The 16,384-nt window shown below is 39.6% G+C and overlaps 1 protein-coding gene across 1 annotated transcript; it reads right to left on the reverse strand.

Moving 5' to 3' along the window:
• Positions 1–4,084: 4,084 nt before the first annotated feature.
• On the reverse strand, positions 4,085–6,155 carry LOC135711653 (dnaJ protein homolog 1-like). The gene is made up of 2 exons (XM_065234523.1): positions 5,955–6,155; positions 4,085–5,886 (listed from the first exon to the last, which is right to left on the reverse strand). The coding sequence occupies exon 2, from the start codon at positions 5,868–5,870 to the stop codon at positions 4,794–4,796; it is 1,077 nt and encodes a 358-aa protein (XP_065090595.1). The 5' UTR covers positions 5,871–5,886; positions 5,955–6,155; the 3' UTR covers positions 4,085–4,793.
• Positions 6,156–16,384: the final 10,229 nt, after the last annotated feature.

The following is a 16,384-nucleotide window of genomic DNA, read 5'->3' on the forward strand; positions in this document are numbered from 1 at the left end:
ATAGAATTTCAACTAGAATAGGGTACGTTAATCGTTTGCTTGGGACCAATAGGCTAGTCAAGTAGTGAGCCAATTTAAAATCGTTAGTTTCGTATTGATTGTTGATAGAGGTAACTCTAAGACCACTGGGTCCCGAAGAAAATCATTATTATTTTTGGCTCACTCAGTACCAGAACAACGGTCCCAAGCAGTCCCAAGCTATTTCACTCACCCCTGCATGTTCTGCATGAATCCACACACCCCTGATGATATCTGTCAAACTTTCATAGCGAATCAAAACAAACATAGTGTAGTAATAGAATTTCAACTAGAATAGGGCTCGGAATAGGGTACGTTAATCGATTTGCTTGGGACCAATAGGCTAGTCAAGTAGTGAGCCAATTTAAAATCGTTAGTTTCGTATTGATTGTTGCTACTACTGGATTGAACTAGCATTTTCACCAATTGAACTAGAATGTTTTGGTTCTATCTCTTTCACTCTACTCTAAACTGAAATGCATAAAAAAAAATTACAAAATGATACATTCTTTGCACACTGTCAAGGATCATATTGCACACAAAATCAACTATGGTCAAATCAAAACAAAAAAACTAGCCCATCTGGTGGCTGATGGCACAAGCTTCTAAGAAAATTCTATTACAGCGAACCACATTATTTTAATTTATTTCTTCGCCAGTTAGTCGTCTGTCACTTCGTTTGTGCTTTGCACACTGTCAATGAATCATTATACACAAAATCAACTTTGTTCAAATCAAAACAAAAAAACTAACCCATCTGGTGGATGATGGCAAAAGCTTCCAAGAAAATTCTATTACAGTGAACCACATTATTTTAATGGATTTCTTCGCCAGTTAGTCGTCTGTCACTTCGTTTGTGGTTCCGTGCTTATTAATAGCAGTGTCGATGAAAAAATCGGGATAAATGCTGATGTTACAATAAGTTCAAGAAAATTGTGAGAGCGCTTAAGAAATTTCGTAATCTTCAAGAAAGTCTAGAGACCTTCAAAGTTGATTAGAGATATTCCCGTAGTCTCAATCAGGGAAGTTCCAAGTATTTCAAAAAATGATCAGAGTATTCCAAAACAGCCCGAGGAAATATGGAATATTCCTAAGTACATTTCAGGAATGTTCCAAAAACTTCAGGGGCATTGTGGAGTCTTCAGAGATATTTTATGACAATTTGGAAAATTTTCTGGAGCATTAGAACATCTCCCAAGAGCACTTTCTTTCGGAATTATGTCCTTTTTTTCTTTCGACTGTTCCGTTAGCGCTCTGGCTTCCGAAGTTTCTGCCAGCGTCTCTAGGAAGTTTTTTTCCGTCTTCTCCAGGAAGATCAATTAAATTTCTTCCAAAAATTTCTTTCGTCTAGTTCTGGAATTTTGTACAGTTGTTTTTTTTTTTACTTCTATTGGAAGGTTATTCTGAGCTTCTTCTGGCTTCCCCTGGAAACGGCTACTTCTAGAATTTATTTCCGATTTCCGAAACTTTTCTGCCTTCCTTTGAATGTGAAATCCGTTTTTTTCCTGAAAGTTTCTTTAGATTTTCGCCAGAAGTTTCTCAATTTATGTCTTAGAAGTTCCGCGGATGTTTTTCCGACTTCTCTCAGAACTTTCCTCAAATTTCCTCCAGGAGAGCTTATTTCTTCTTTCTCTGGCTCTTGTTTTCAGCTTCCTCCAGAAGCTAATTCAAGCATTCCCCGGAGTTTTCTTCCGGAATGTTCCGATCATAGTCCAAAAGTTAAAATTTTCACTTTCAAAAAACGGCAAAAATATTAAAATATTAAATTAAAAAAATTCATTAAAATAGTAAATACCGATAAATACTGATTTTTTTAAACCTTTGATACCGATAAACTTTAAAACATTCTGGCAACACTGTGCTAGAACCGAGCATCACGTTTCATCGACAATACGACAATCGTGGACCTTGGCGCCATCAAGATCGCCAACTGGAATGCTTGCTCACTTAAAGACCGGCGCACAATGGATACGTTTTCAGGTTTTTTGACAGTTAGCCCATGCATTATCTGTCAAAAAACCCGAAAACGTATGCATTGTGCGCCGGCCTTAAGAGCAAGAGCATCTAGTTCGTAAAGTTCCGCAACGAACGTAAATTATACATCGCTCTACACCACACCTGCTCTGGGGGTGGGGCGCATCGCTGGCGACCTAAATGCCGTAAATGCCAAACACTAAGCTTGGGGCAACGATCGGCGCAATCGAAACGGCACCATCCTGAACGAGAACCTCCAAGAGGGACATTACAGCACCGACAAACCGACATGACACTTAATTCTGACTTATGCCGAAAATCGTAAACGGCCGATTTAAATGTGCAGTGATAGGATCTGTCAAAACCATAGGATTTTTTATCTAGATAAAAATAATTTGTACAGAATAGATCAGGCACGAACCAATTCATAACTTTTGCATGCGGGTTCATGGCTTAGCTAAATATTTCCCGCGAACACGGAGCCAGATGTCAGTAGTGTACTCCCCAACAAACAATTGCCTATTGAAGAAACGACTTCTTGGCGATTTTATTCAACTGCATGCTTAATAATACTTGTACTATTTTTAATAATAACTTCTGTTCAGGCTTTGTTCACACAACCTGGAGAATTTATTCAACCACAAATCGAAATATTGGGTGTTGAATAAAGTATGTCGGGAAGCTTTTATTCGACTTATAAGATTTGTAACAGAGCTTTATTCGATAATTTTTTTGATTATTCAGCGTTTATAAGACATCATTACTTCCTTAAACAGCGATGGTACAAAGGTGTAATTATAGACGCTTGATTCTCATGCGAAATAATGTTTAATTAAACACTATTATACATTTATTAAACGATTATTCAACTTCGGGATAATTAATCCGAAAATAAGAACGGAACAGAGCAGGGTTGTTCTCGTTGGTGATTGTTGTGTCATTATTTATGTCGAAGCACGCACCAACCAACACAGAATACTAGAAAATTTATTACATACATGCATGCACACACATGTCATTAGATGGAATTCGAACCATGACCTTCCGATCACTAGCCGCTTGCCTTGCCATCTGAGCTATCCTAGAATACATCATATGGGCACAAACGAAGTGACAGACGGAGCGGCTCGAAATTTGATTTGACGCACTTACATTTACAATTTTCGAGTGTACCTCACGGCAACAGTATCTACTCATATGTACTAGATTAAACTAGGGGGTGTATAAGTGTAAATAAATTTTGAGTGTAAAAAGCGTTCTCTCTACCGCTAGGTGTCACTACCAATTGAAATTTAAATGCCTCCGTTTCTGATTCCCATGTTACCTATCTGTTCTGTGCTAGTAGGCTAATAAATAACTGTTCTGAATTCTGAATGATCACTATCTATCTCGATGGTCCCTTCAGCTTCAATATCGAAGTATGGAAAGTTTGCTGTAGTTTAAACAATTAGGAAAGGGGCCTTATTTTCATGATTCAAAATGGGCATAGCAAACGCTCGCTACGTCTCTGAAATAAATATGAATAACACAAGAGCTGCCTTCTGTCTTTCTACAAAGTAATTGCATGTAGCTATGTTGTACCAGACATAAACGAGCAAAGCGTGCCTATAGGCTTGGTAGTATGCGTCTTTTGGTCTCTCTTCCTCAGATCCAAGGGAGTGCCATCGATATGTTCATCACAACAAAGCCAATGACCAGCGTAGCACAATTACGAACCAAAAATTATGGGTACATGCATTGTTTACATTTTCAGCAGCAATTTTTAAAAAATTTGCCGACGGGGACGCCAAACTATCAGACAATAAGGTCGCAACAGCAAACAAATTTTAGACGGCTGTTCAAAACACAACCATAGCCAATGCTCCTGCTCTACTAGCTGTTCTATAATAAATGATAAACATACACACGAGTTGGGAGTACAAAGTTTGGATTGAATAATACCACCAATCGGCTGACTACGTATGATACTAGAATAGGAAAATTACATCATCGACATCCAACTGACTAGTCGTACTCTTGCCACAATGGTTGGGCGTGTGATATTCCGAAGTCCTACGTTTTGCACAACACAATTCGATTAAATTAATTTTTCATATTTATTCTTGATTTTTGGTACACATCTTTCACGTACTATAACGTACCTATTTTATCTGTGGTAAGAATTCATTAAAAGTTTTCCGCTATTTACAGTTTGGTAAACGAAAAAAAAAAACAACACTACTAAAATGATAGACAAATATGTAGCAATAATCACAACGTTCCAGCGTTAATCGCTTTAATTACTGTTTTGTTTGGGGAAAACTATCGTCTACACTTTCTTCCGTTGCATTTACTAACGTTGTTGGTTGATCAGTTTCAATGTGGCTATTTATATTTTGTTCTAAAATCTAGTTTATTTAATTAATTCTCTCAGTCTTCTCTCGCATACATAATAGGGCGCGCACCCCCCAATGAACGAATAACTTATCATAGAAACTACGCTTCTAGTAGAAATTGAATTACAAGGTTAACTTAAAAATAAACAAACATAGCGGATAAATTCAAACCCGCAATCACGTTCACCTTAACTGCTCGAATCGAGCTGTTTTCCACTCGAACTCGACGACTATTTACACAAGTTTCTCTCGCTCTCCTTCTCGAACCAACCAGAAGAGCCAATGAGAGGAGCAAAGAGAGAGATTAATCACGAGGCCAGACATGAGCGATGGCGGTGACGACGACGACGACGACGACGTATTTTCCGTTGCTCTAGAATGTTCTCCCTCTCTCTCGATGTTTTGCTATTTCCTCCCTCTTACAGCTTACGCATTGGTATCCATAGGGAGCAGATCCGACAGGATATCTTTCGCATTTTGGTTCAGCTGGTTCGGGAACTGGATGTCGAAGGACACTAGCAGGTCACCCCGCCGGGATGGTTCCTTGGGGAAGGGAAGACCTCGACCCTGCAGGCGTTTGACTGTGTTTGGTTTGAGGACCTCTCCAACGGTGCTGATGGTGAGGATTTCACCGGATAGGGTTGGAACTTTCACCACAGTGCCACATAGGGACTGCCGGAGCGAGATTTTCGCTGTATATTTAATGTCGCAACCTTCCCGTTTGAAGTGGGAATGTGGCTTGTCCCGAATGATGAAAACAATGTCGGCGGGTACTTTTCCTGGAACCTGGTCACCTTCTTTGGGGAAAGTGATCTTCGTGCCTGCCTTCCATCCAGGTTTCACGTTGATGTTCAGGATCTTTTCCTCTTTCCGTGCGGATCCATCCTGTGACATGACCATTTTGGAGATTTTCATCTTCTTCTGGCATCCACTATTGATGTCCTCCAGTGTCACATATAAATCGTGCTCAATCGGTGGATCCTGCAGCTTTTGCTTCCTTTGAGGCGATCCTTGAACGTTGAACGATTGAGACCGGAATGCACCCGGAAATCCACCAGGTCCCATACCGCCTCGACCACCATAACCAAATGGATCATCCGACTCTCCACCGATTTCTGTGTAGAACATATTCGAACCGATTCCGTCGTTTCCAAAGAACACACCAAACGGATCGCTCGTTCCGAAGAACTGCGCAAATGTCGCCCGTGGATCTCCGTGGTACTGGTACTGGAAGCTTCCATTTCCACCCATTCCACCAGCGCCAGCGCCAGCTCCCAATCCACCTCGCAGTCCTTCTTCGCCCGTCTGATCGTAAATATCACGCTTTTTCTTATCCGAAAGCACTTCGTAGGCTTCCGCCACCTCCTTGAACCGTTCCTCAGCCTGAGGACTCTTGTTCTTATCCGGATGGTACTTCAATGCCAACTTGCGGTACGCTTTCTTGATCTCATCGTCGGTGGCCGTTCTCGACACACCGAGAATATTGTAGAAGTCCTTTCCCATTTCGTATTTCCGCTTTCTAGAAAGAACCATCAGTCAATTTTGTTTTCCAGAGGCGCAATTCGTCACCGATTCGAGCAAAAATACCTTCTCTTTTCACTCGAGTTTTGCTTGCCAAAATTCAACTTTTCCAACGGAAAATCACACTTCAATTGAATACGTGGTCTCCTCCGAAAAACTCTTTAAAACAATTTGACCTTCCAACTATTTTTCAGCTTTGTCTCGAAATTTTCGTGTGCGCACTCTTGCTTTTCTATGAACTGATTAAACTCGATCCACTTCGGGTGCACCCGTTTTATAAAAGAAAAATGAAACCCAGCTTCCAGAAGCGACAGTCGAGAAGTTTCTGGAAGCGGACACTGCTAGAAAAACGCAATGTCAATCAGCTGTTCCACAGTGGGTGTGCCAATGCATCTCACTTGGGTTGTATTGATGTGATTATGCATCAAAACAAACCTCACTGACGTCAGAAAGATTGGTGTAACTGCGGCAGGACGAAAGAGATGTCAAGCATGACATAGTTGTGTTGGTGCGTTTCCATCTCTTTCTAACTGAGGTACCTGGATGGGAGAAACTTGATTGTTTTGTTTTCTTTCTGGCTACGTGACATTTTACACATAATCTAGTACTGTTCATCTTCTCGACTCGTCGAGCAGCGGAACGTTCAGCACGGGGTACACTTGAGGGGATAATGCTAGTACATCTTCTGGTAGCAATATCGAGGGGTGTCAGAAAAGTGTTTTTGATGGCAAATTAACCAATTTATTTGATCAGTTAAAATGAGGTTTACTACCACTCAAACTACGAAATTAAACAATATTAAGAGATTTTTTCTACTAGAAGCTTGAGAAAAGTAGAAAAAATTTGTACTTTACACAATATAAATATTAATTTGCTGGTCCAGTTTTGTGGAATCACTGGTAGAAAGTCACGCCAAAACACTGCCGTAAAAAATGAACGATAGAGGTACAATGAAATGTATTGTAAGAATTCAATATAATTTATTGTACTTAAAATATATTGTATTATCCACAATGATAAAATAAGCATTGAATTTACGGTTTCCACAATAAAATCTATGGTAAAAGCGGAAATCTACAATACAACAAAGGGGTTGTTATGTATCTTAACCGAACAAAAAATCACTTTTTCCCGAATAAACTTGAGCCATTTACCATTCATATTATTGTTCATCTATTGCTGAAAATTCATACTATATGGGACGTATTGTAAATCTATAGACGAGTGCACGGATGGATTTGAGTTCACTCACTCGACAAAAAGTGACACAACAGCGGGGCCCTGTTTACTAAAAATGAACACATGAATAATACTCACGTAACATTTGAAACGGGTCTATCAACTTATATATTATGTACACAAAACTTGTTAAGTCCTCTTCGCGCTAACCGAATACGCCCACGCAAACTAACAACACCATCGGATAGGGGAAATTCTCCCCCTTCCCGATAGTGCTCTTGGTTTGCGTGGACGTACTTCGGTTCTGTTGAAAAGGACCTAGCAAGTTTTTTACAAACGTTGATAGGCCCTTTTTAAATGTTACGCGAGCATTATCCATGGGTTCATTTTTAGTAAACAGGGCCCCGCTGTTGTGTCAATTTTTGTCGAGTGAGTGAACTCAAATCCATCCGTGCACTCGTCTATAGGCTCTTTTTATGCACCATCAATGTAGAGTGCGCTAGCCGATTTTGAGAGGAAATGTCATCCAATCCATTTGTTTGCATCATAATGACGATTTAAAAACTCAAAATAATGTGCATTTTATTGGCGTTTTGCAGTGAAACTTTTCCAAGCTTTCACCACTTACATTTCGAAGTGAGAACTACTAGAAGGAGGATAGTTTCCAAATTTTTCAAGTAAAACAGACGCTTTTTGGGGCAAATCGGTCCATAAAGAAAAACTAATAATTTTCCGTGGAAACTTTTGCTTGAATCGTGTAAGAAAACGTGTTTGAAAACTATTTGTTATTATTTCGGTATGGCTCGGAGATGTTTTCATGGCAAATTATGCATAACAAGTTTGCACCAACATGGAGAGGTTACCTCCTGCGCAGCTGCATTTTTCAGAAAAGTGGTAAATACGTGCGATTTTCACTAAGATGAAAGTAGAAATTAAGTAAATTTACTTAGGAAAAGTTGTATCATGCTGGTGGTAATAGAGAATTGGTTGTTTAGGACGCCAATATTCAATAAATGTTCATTTTGGCCTTTTTTAAGCAAACATATTGATACTCACAATTTTCGACGGAAAACGCACCGGAACTTGATTTACTCAACATGCACCATACTATAAAATGGTGCTAGATGGTCTTCAAAGTGATAACAAGATGACAAATCATCTTTATTTTGAGTAATTGAGCAATTTACTTCTGTTTACAATCATATTTACGATGCAGCATTGATGGAGCCGTCAAATGAAATGAATATATTTTATGAAAGTTCACCTGGAAAAGTCAAATATGCACATCACGTTTTCTTCTTCAATTCGAATGTTATATTGGAAGGATTTCACGCAGGCTTGATGAAAATTATGATTTAATGCTAATTTTCACGAATTTTATATGCAGTCTGTCAACATTATCATCATCATGCAGTGGCGACATCTGCGTTGAGCTTTTGCGGCAATCTTCCAATTGCACAACTTGAAAAATTTACATCGGGAGTGGTCTTATTTTTCGATTATCTACAGATCTGAACTGATTTGCAGCTGAAATAACCACACATTGAAAATCCGGAAGATTATAACCGCAGAACAATTTATTAAATCTTAATTTTTCTCATCAAACATATATGGAAGCACCAGCCGGATCACTGCAAACCCGGCACGGGAAACAAAATATTCCACGTGGATGATGATTTCAAGCACCTGCGGTGGATAAATTAACCACTTCATTCGAGCAGTTAAAATGATATAAACATTATTTTGAGATTTTTTCTTCTAGAACCTCGAGAAAAGTAGCCAACATCTGTGCGTTTCATAAAAAAATATAAATTAGTTGGTCCAGTTTTGCGAAATCGCTGGTAGCAAGTCAAGCCAAAACTGCTTGACGAAGTGGTGGATTTTGATCCCTCCCTTTCTCTCTCCCAGGAACAGAAGAAAATGGAACAACATACGCCCTCCAGTTAGTGTCAAAAAGCACACCGAGCATGGAAAGCTGGATAATCTTCCGGATTTCTTGTGTGTGAATACTGTGAATAGTTAAGGTGCAAATCAGTTCAGATTTGTGGAAAATCGTACAATAAGACAATGACCGATGGAAATTGGCAAGATTTTGAATAAAAAATGCTTCTTCTTCTTCTTTCTTTTTTGAACCGTCTTCTTGACAGCTCAAGTGATTTGGGCTAGTGGAAATAAAAATGCTGTTATTTGCGTTGGGGAAAATACTTATTCTGATGTAAACAAACGGTTTGGTTGACGTTTCTTCTCGAACTCGCGTGGCGCACTCTACGTTGGTGGTGCATTAAAAAGGCGTATCCAGCTTTCCATGCTCGGTAATGGCGGCCTGTTTGTATGAATAAATGTATCCTTCACTGTGCTTTTTGACACTAACTGGAAGGCGTATGTTGTTTCATGTTCTTCTGTTCCTGGGAGAGGGAAAGGGAGGTGTCAAAATCCGAACCTCCAGAAAGCACAGTGAAGGATAAATTTATTAATACAAGCAGGCCGCCATTACCGAGCATGGAAAGCTGGATTGGATTCGCCGATTGTAATAACAATATTTTTAATTTACTTGTATGATATACATACAATAAGAAGAGCAATAAGATGGATTGTTGGCAATAGATTTTGTTGTATGTTTTTATAATATTATATGGTAATTATAGTTATTTTTTTCCGGGCTGCTTGCGTAAAAATTCTACCGACTTCCATTACAGCTCGCCTTCTAGTTCCCTTGGAATATCTTCTCAGCATTGCTTTGGAATACTTCTTAGATTTTTGTTTTTGAATCATCTTCAACATTTCTCTTGAATTCTTCTCAGATCAAGGGGTTGGTCACTATGCACCTCGCTCTGCACAGTGTCTCAACAAACAATTCAAAGTCACAAATAAGCAAATATATTGAATAAATGCTTTATAACAGTGTACAATCATAGAGGTAACTCTAAGACCAGAAGGTCCCGAAGAAATGTATAGTATAAATTCCAGTACTACACTATGTTTGTTTTGATTCGCTATGAAAGTGTGACAGATAAAATGAAGGGTTAGTGGATTTTCCTATATTTCGAGGGGTGAATCGATTAGCTTGGGACCGAAGATAGTACCAGAGCTGAGCCAACAAGTTGAGCTCGTTTCTTCGGGACCTTCAGGTCTTAGAGTTACCTCTATGCTTATAGCACAAACGAAGTGACAGACGGAGCGGCTCGAAAACTTTGGTGACTAACCTGCTATTGCAATTTTTCAGTGTACCACATGGCAACACCACTACTACTGGACTGTATCACATGGCAACACTACTATTGGATTGAACTAGCATTTTCACCAATTGAACTAGAATGTTTTGGTTCTATCTCTTTCACTCTACTCTAAACTGAAATGCATAAAAAAAATTACAAAATGATACACTCTTTGCACACTGTCAAAGATCATATTGCACACAAAATCAACTATGATCAATTCAAAACAAAAAAACTAGCCCATCTGGTGGCTGATGGCACAAGCTTCTAAGAAAATTCTATTACAGCGAACCACATTATTTTAATTGATTTCTTCGCCAGTTAGTCGTCTGTCACTTCGTTTGTGCTTATAGGCTAGTCAAGCAGTGAGCCAATTTAAAATCCTTAGTTGCCACTGGTTGATACAATCCTGAATAAAACGGGTTGTCAAATAACACAGCAAAAAAAATGTAATATCGATCAATGTAATTCAAGCTGATGTATGAAATAATGATGTAATAGCAAAAATCAGATACAATATCACATGGATGTAATTTTGTTCGCAAAATCGATGTACATCGTCCAACGTTATATTACACAACCGTTGGATTGACCTGGTTGCAGCAGTTTGGATGTAATATTCAACAACTTTTTTTTCTGTGTATGTGTACGGCGAATGAGAACGACCCAAATTTGAGTTTAGTTCACTCATAATCGCCAAAAGTGCAGGAACTCAGCGATGAGTAAAATTTGTCTCATGTTTTCCCAAGATTTTCCAGGATTTTCCAGGAAAAAAATCCCGAATTTGAGAAAAGTAAAGATTGGATTCACTCAGTCTATTGGTACTACTCCGAGACTGAATAAAATTTTCGTCAATTTCCTCATTTTCCGGCAGACTTTTTAGGTTTTCCACAGGAAACCATGAGACAAATTTACTCATCGCTGAGTTCCTGCACTTTTGGCGATTATGAGTGAACTAAACTTAAATTTGGGTCGTTCTCATTCGCCGTGTGCTGATAAAACCTCATTGAGATCCTCGTTGAGATCGATAGATGCGCCTTTATTCCGCTTTTTGCTTTGATTTGATCAATATACTTATTAAAAGCTATACAAACAATGACTGTCTTCCTGATTCAAAACCAAAAGTTTGATCTAATAACATACTGAATAAGTGTAATTTGCACATACATTGACGCTTTAATTCGACTGTTTTCAATTGGTTTAATAACATTCTTTATTATACGCCTAATAATTGTTTTCTAACTCCATTATTAGGTTCCATTGCATTACTTAACAATATTGCTGAATAAAGGTGAATACAGTCAGCATAATAGCTCTTATAACACTATGCGTCCATGTTTTAGTTGCATGCTTTGTAAATGCTTTACAAACGGCGTATTCATTCATTATTCCACAACACTGTTTCAGGATAACAACAAAACGAAATTGATAGCATAGTGGTTACCGTTTCCGCTTGCCAAGTAGAAGGTCGCGAGTTCAATTCCAACCTCAACCCTTTTTTAAATTTATTTTCTACACCTAATTAATTTAAATCGTAAACATAGATCGTATCACTAACGACAACCAATTTATCAACCAAACGAAAAGAATAGCCCAGCATCCTTTCCATCGAAATAAGAGAGATGGAGAGGTAACAACAACCTCTACGGAGGTAACGGAGGTACGGAGGTAACATTGTTTTTTTCCTTGATTTGTTTTCCGTCGATCTGGTATCAATCTCACATCTCCTTGAATTAGCTAGTTACGGCTGAGAGTGCTGATATAGGTATTCAGATTCAAGCTTTTATTGCTTATTTAGCTACCCATATCAACAATCAATACGAAACTAACGATTTTAAATTGGCTCACTACTTAACTAGCCTATTAATTCCAAGCAAACGATTAACAGTGTTCCTATTGATGGAGGACGAGTTTTCTTAAATTGTATGCAATTTTATTGCAATGTAATATTTTTTTTTATCGAAATAGAGGTTGAAAGCTATAGATTGACGTATAACAATTGTGTGTACATCGTTTATTAGTTTTTTAATTAATAAATTGGCTTAGTACCTCCACTACTGGCTCACCCACCCAAGTTACTTTCACATAGAAAAATATTGATGTTTGAAAGAAACCTATAGTTATTCCAACATTAATTTGACTGTCAACTCAATCATATCTACCTAATAGATTCAACTGTTCATCTTTTTTTTTTATCTAGTTCGTTTATTTGTAAGGCTCAATCGCATTAGCTTTACGGAGCCGATAATTCATTGTTCTTTGTTTGTAACAAAATTCACTTAATTCTATGTCTAGTAGGAGTTGGGCCGGATACTCGCGGCTTACTCGAGGTTAGAGGGGTACATTGTCGAAGGATAGGAAAAGGGGAGGAGCTTGGGAGTAGGGTATCGTTGCCTCATCAGAGCGTTGTCGCCAGTGTGAACGGTAGTGTGGTTCTAGATTCGTCTGGAGTTCGACCGGCTATGGTGACCAGTGGGCGACGATGAGGCTCATCGAGACGGGGGACAATACAAACAAAAACTAATAAAGAGATACAAAAGACAAACGAATTAAATTCTTATACTAGACATTTGCAGAAACACATAAATCGACTGCATATAGCAGAGATCGCGGGTACCCAACACGTCTCTGATAGGGATACAGGGTTGTCTTCCTTGGGCCTCGAGGGTATTCAAAAGTCGCTCTCTGGCGGCGTCATTATCCGTACATTGCCAAACTGCGTGATCGATGTCGTCGTAACCGTTTCCACACCGACATATGTTGCTGTCCACGAGGTTTATTCTATTGAGATGCGCATCTAGCGAGTAGTGGTTGGACATAAGTCTACTCATCACGCGAATAAAGTCACGACTTAAGCCCAAGCCTTTAAACCACGCTCTCGAAGAAACATTAGGAATAATTGAATGTAACCACCGTCCAAGATTTCCATTGTCCCAATCGGTTTGCCAACTCGAAAGGGTACTCTGACGCACTAAATGGTAAAATTCATCGTGTGAAATTTGCCTGTCATAAAATTCGCCTTCCTTCTCGCGCCCACCTTTGCGAGAGAGTCCGCCTTCTCATTGCCTGGGATTGAGCAATGTGAGGGGACCCATACAAAGGTAATCATATATGATCTTTCGACCAGTACACTCATCTGCTCCCTTACCTTTGAAAGGAAATAAGATGAGTGCCTACCTTGTTTCATCGACCGAATAGCCTCAATCGAACTGAGACTATCCGAGAAGATGAAGTAATGGTCTGTGGGCATATTGGAAATCATCCCCAATGCGAAGTTGATTGCTGCCAGCTCAGCAACAAAAACGGAACAAGGTTCCTGAAGTTTGCGGAAGGCGCTAGAGTTTTCATTGAAGACACCGAAGCCAGTGGATCCATTGAGACGGGACCCGTCTGTAAAATATCTTTTCATGCAATTGACTTGTTGGTACTTTTCAGTAAAAATACGTGGGATAATAATAGGTCGAAGTTGATCGGGAATCCCATGAGTTGCTTGTTTCATGGTCAGATCATATTCAATTGAGGAACTGCGATTGGTGAAGTGAGCACGGTCTGGAGTGTAACAAGGAAGACACATATCTGACGATATGTAGTGGTGGTAGATTCTCATAAATCGAGATTGTGTGTTCAGCCCAAGAATTTCTTCAAAATTTTCAATTATAAGTGTGTTTGTCACTCCGCATTTGATTAGTATTCTGAGAGAGAGCTCCCAGAAACGGTTCTGGAGGGGTGTTACTCCTGCCAGAACCTCGAGACTCATGTTATGCGTTGAGTGCATACAGCCTAGAGCAATACGCAGACAACGATATTGAATTCGTTCCAATTTTATTAGGTGACTTTTTCTTGCCGAGAGAAAGCAGAAAGAGCCGTACTCTAGAACAGAGAGAATAGTTGTTTTATAAAGCGTTATGAGGTCTCCCGGATGAGCACCCCACCATGTGCCGCAAATTGAACGGAGAAAGTTGATCCTCTGCTGACATTTTTGCTTCAAATACGTAATATGGGCATTCCAAGTGCACTTTGAATCAAACCAGACCCCAAGGTACTTGAAAGACAATGATTGGGTAATGTTTCTGCCCAAAAGATTAAGCTGCATTTGGGCTGGGTACCGCTTTCGAGTAAGCACTACCAGTTCAGTTTTCTGCGGCGAAAATTCGATCCCTAGATTCATAGCCCAAGAAGACAAGTTATCTAAGGAATTTTGCAATGGTCCTTGCAAGTCCACGGCATGTGGACCTCTTACGGAAACCACACCGTCATCTGCAAGTTGTCTTAGCGTGCATTGTTCTGCCAAACAGTTGTCGATATCTTTGACATAAAAGTTATAAAGAAGAGGGCTGAGACATGAGCCTTGGGGCAGGCCCATGTAGCTAATTCTGGAAGTTGTCAGTTGTCCAAGGGAAAAGTTCATTTGCTTTTCTGACAACAAATTGTACAAGAAATTATTTAAAATTCCGGAAAGTCCACATCTGTGCAGATTGTCTGACAGAATTTCAATGGAAACTGAATCAAAAGCCCCCTTAATGTCCAAGAATACTGAAGCCAATTGCTCCTTGTGCGCAAAGGCCAGTTGAATATCTATGGAAAGCAGCGCTAAACAATCGTTTGTTCCTTTGCTCTTGCGGAACCCAAACTGTGTATTTGATAGCAAGTTATTTGTTTCGACCCACTGATCGAGTCTCCGAAGGATCATTTTCTCCAACAATTTCCTAATGCACGAAAGCATCGCAATCGGACGGTATGAGTTATGGTCAGACGCTGGTTTGCCAGGTTTTCGAATGGCTATTACTTTGACCTGTCTCCATTCAGGCGGTATAATGTTGTTTTCTAGTAAGGAATTGAATAAGTCTAGCAAGCGTCTTTTAGCGATATCTGGGAGATTTTTCAGAAGATTGAATTTAATCATATCGCTTCCCGGTGAGGAGTTGTTCGATGAAAGAAGAGCCATAGAGAAATCCAGCAATAAGAATGGTCTATCCAGAGAGCCGCCGCTAGGAGACGCTTCTCGAAGAATATTTTGTGCTGGAACTGAGTCCGGACAGACCTTTTTAGCGAAATCGAATATCCATCGGTTGGAGTATTCTTCACTTTCATTAGAAGATGAGCGGTTACGCATGTTGCGAGCCACCCTCCACAAGGTGTTCATTGAGGTTTCTCGTGAGAGTCCCTCGACGAAATTGCGCCAATAACCGCGTTTCTTTTCTTTGACTAATTGTTTCAGCTTTGTCTCAAGCTTTGAATATTCCTCAAAGTATGTGGAGGTTTTGGGTCTACGAAAAGCTTTGAAAGCATCAGATTTTTCTACATACAATTTTGTGCATTCTTCGTCCCATCCAGGTGTGGCTGGTCTCCTTTTGAAGGGCGCACTTGGAACTTTTCTTTTTAGTGCTTCCAGTGAGCTTTTGTATATCAAATCGGCGATGAATCGATATTCTTCCAATGGTGGAAGCGTATCTATTGATTCGGCACCGATTGTCACCGCCGTTGCATATTTATGCCAATCTATGTTCCTTGTAAGATCAAATGGAACTCGAGATGGTTCTACAGAGTGAGGGGCACACTTAATTGAAATGATGATTGGCAAATGATCGCTACCATGGGGATCATTGATAACCTTCCACAGACAATCCAATGATAGCGATCTAGAACACAAAGATAGGTCGAGTCGGCTTTCTCGAGCCGGAGGTTTTGCTATACGTGTCGCTTCACCAGTGTTTAAAATAGTCAAGTTGAAATCGTCGCATAAATCGTAAAAAATAGCCGCTCTATTGTCGTCATATAGATCGCCCCACCCAGTACCATGGGAGTTCATATAACCCAGAATCAATACTGGAGATGGAAGAATCGAAACAAGATTCCAGAGTTGACTACGGCTAATGGAGGTTCTTGGTGGAACATAAACTGAAGCTATGCAAAGATTTTTGTTCTTCACATTTATTTGGCAAGCGACGATTTCGACGCCTGATAGAGCAGGAAGGGACATTTTGTAGAAAGGGTAGCACTTTTTGATCCCTAAAAGTACTCCTCCATAAGAATCGTCTCTATCCAGGCTAATAATGTTAAAATCGTGGAAGTTGAGTTCTTTATCGGAAGAAAGCCATGTTT

This window comes from Ochlerotatus camptorhynchus, unplaced genomic scaffold (genome assembly GCF_037179485.1).
Source record: "Ochlerotatus camptorhynchus isolate MF236.1 unplaced genomic scaffold, CSIRO-AGI_Acam_v1.1 ptg000434l, whole genome shotgun sequence".
NCBI lineage: Eukaryota > Metazoa > Arthropoda > Insecta > Diptera > Culicidae > Ochlerotatus > Ochlerotatus camptorhynchus.

Bases quoted from the DNA above. Each gene is read 5' to 3' on its own strand.
- LOC135711653 (XM_065234523.1), bottom strand. From the start codon at position 5,870: ATGGGAAAGGACTTCTACAATATTCTCGGTGTGTCGAGAACGGCCACC.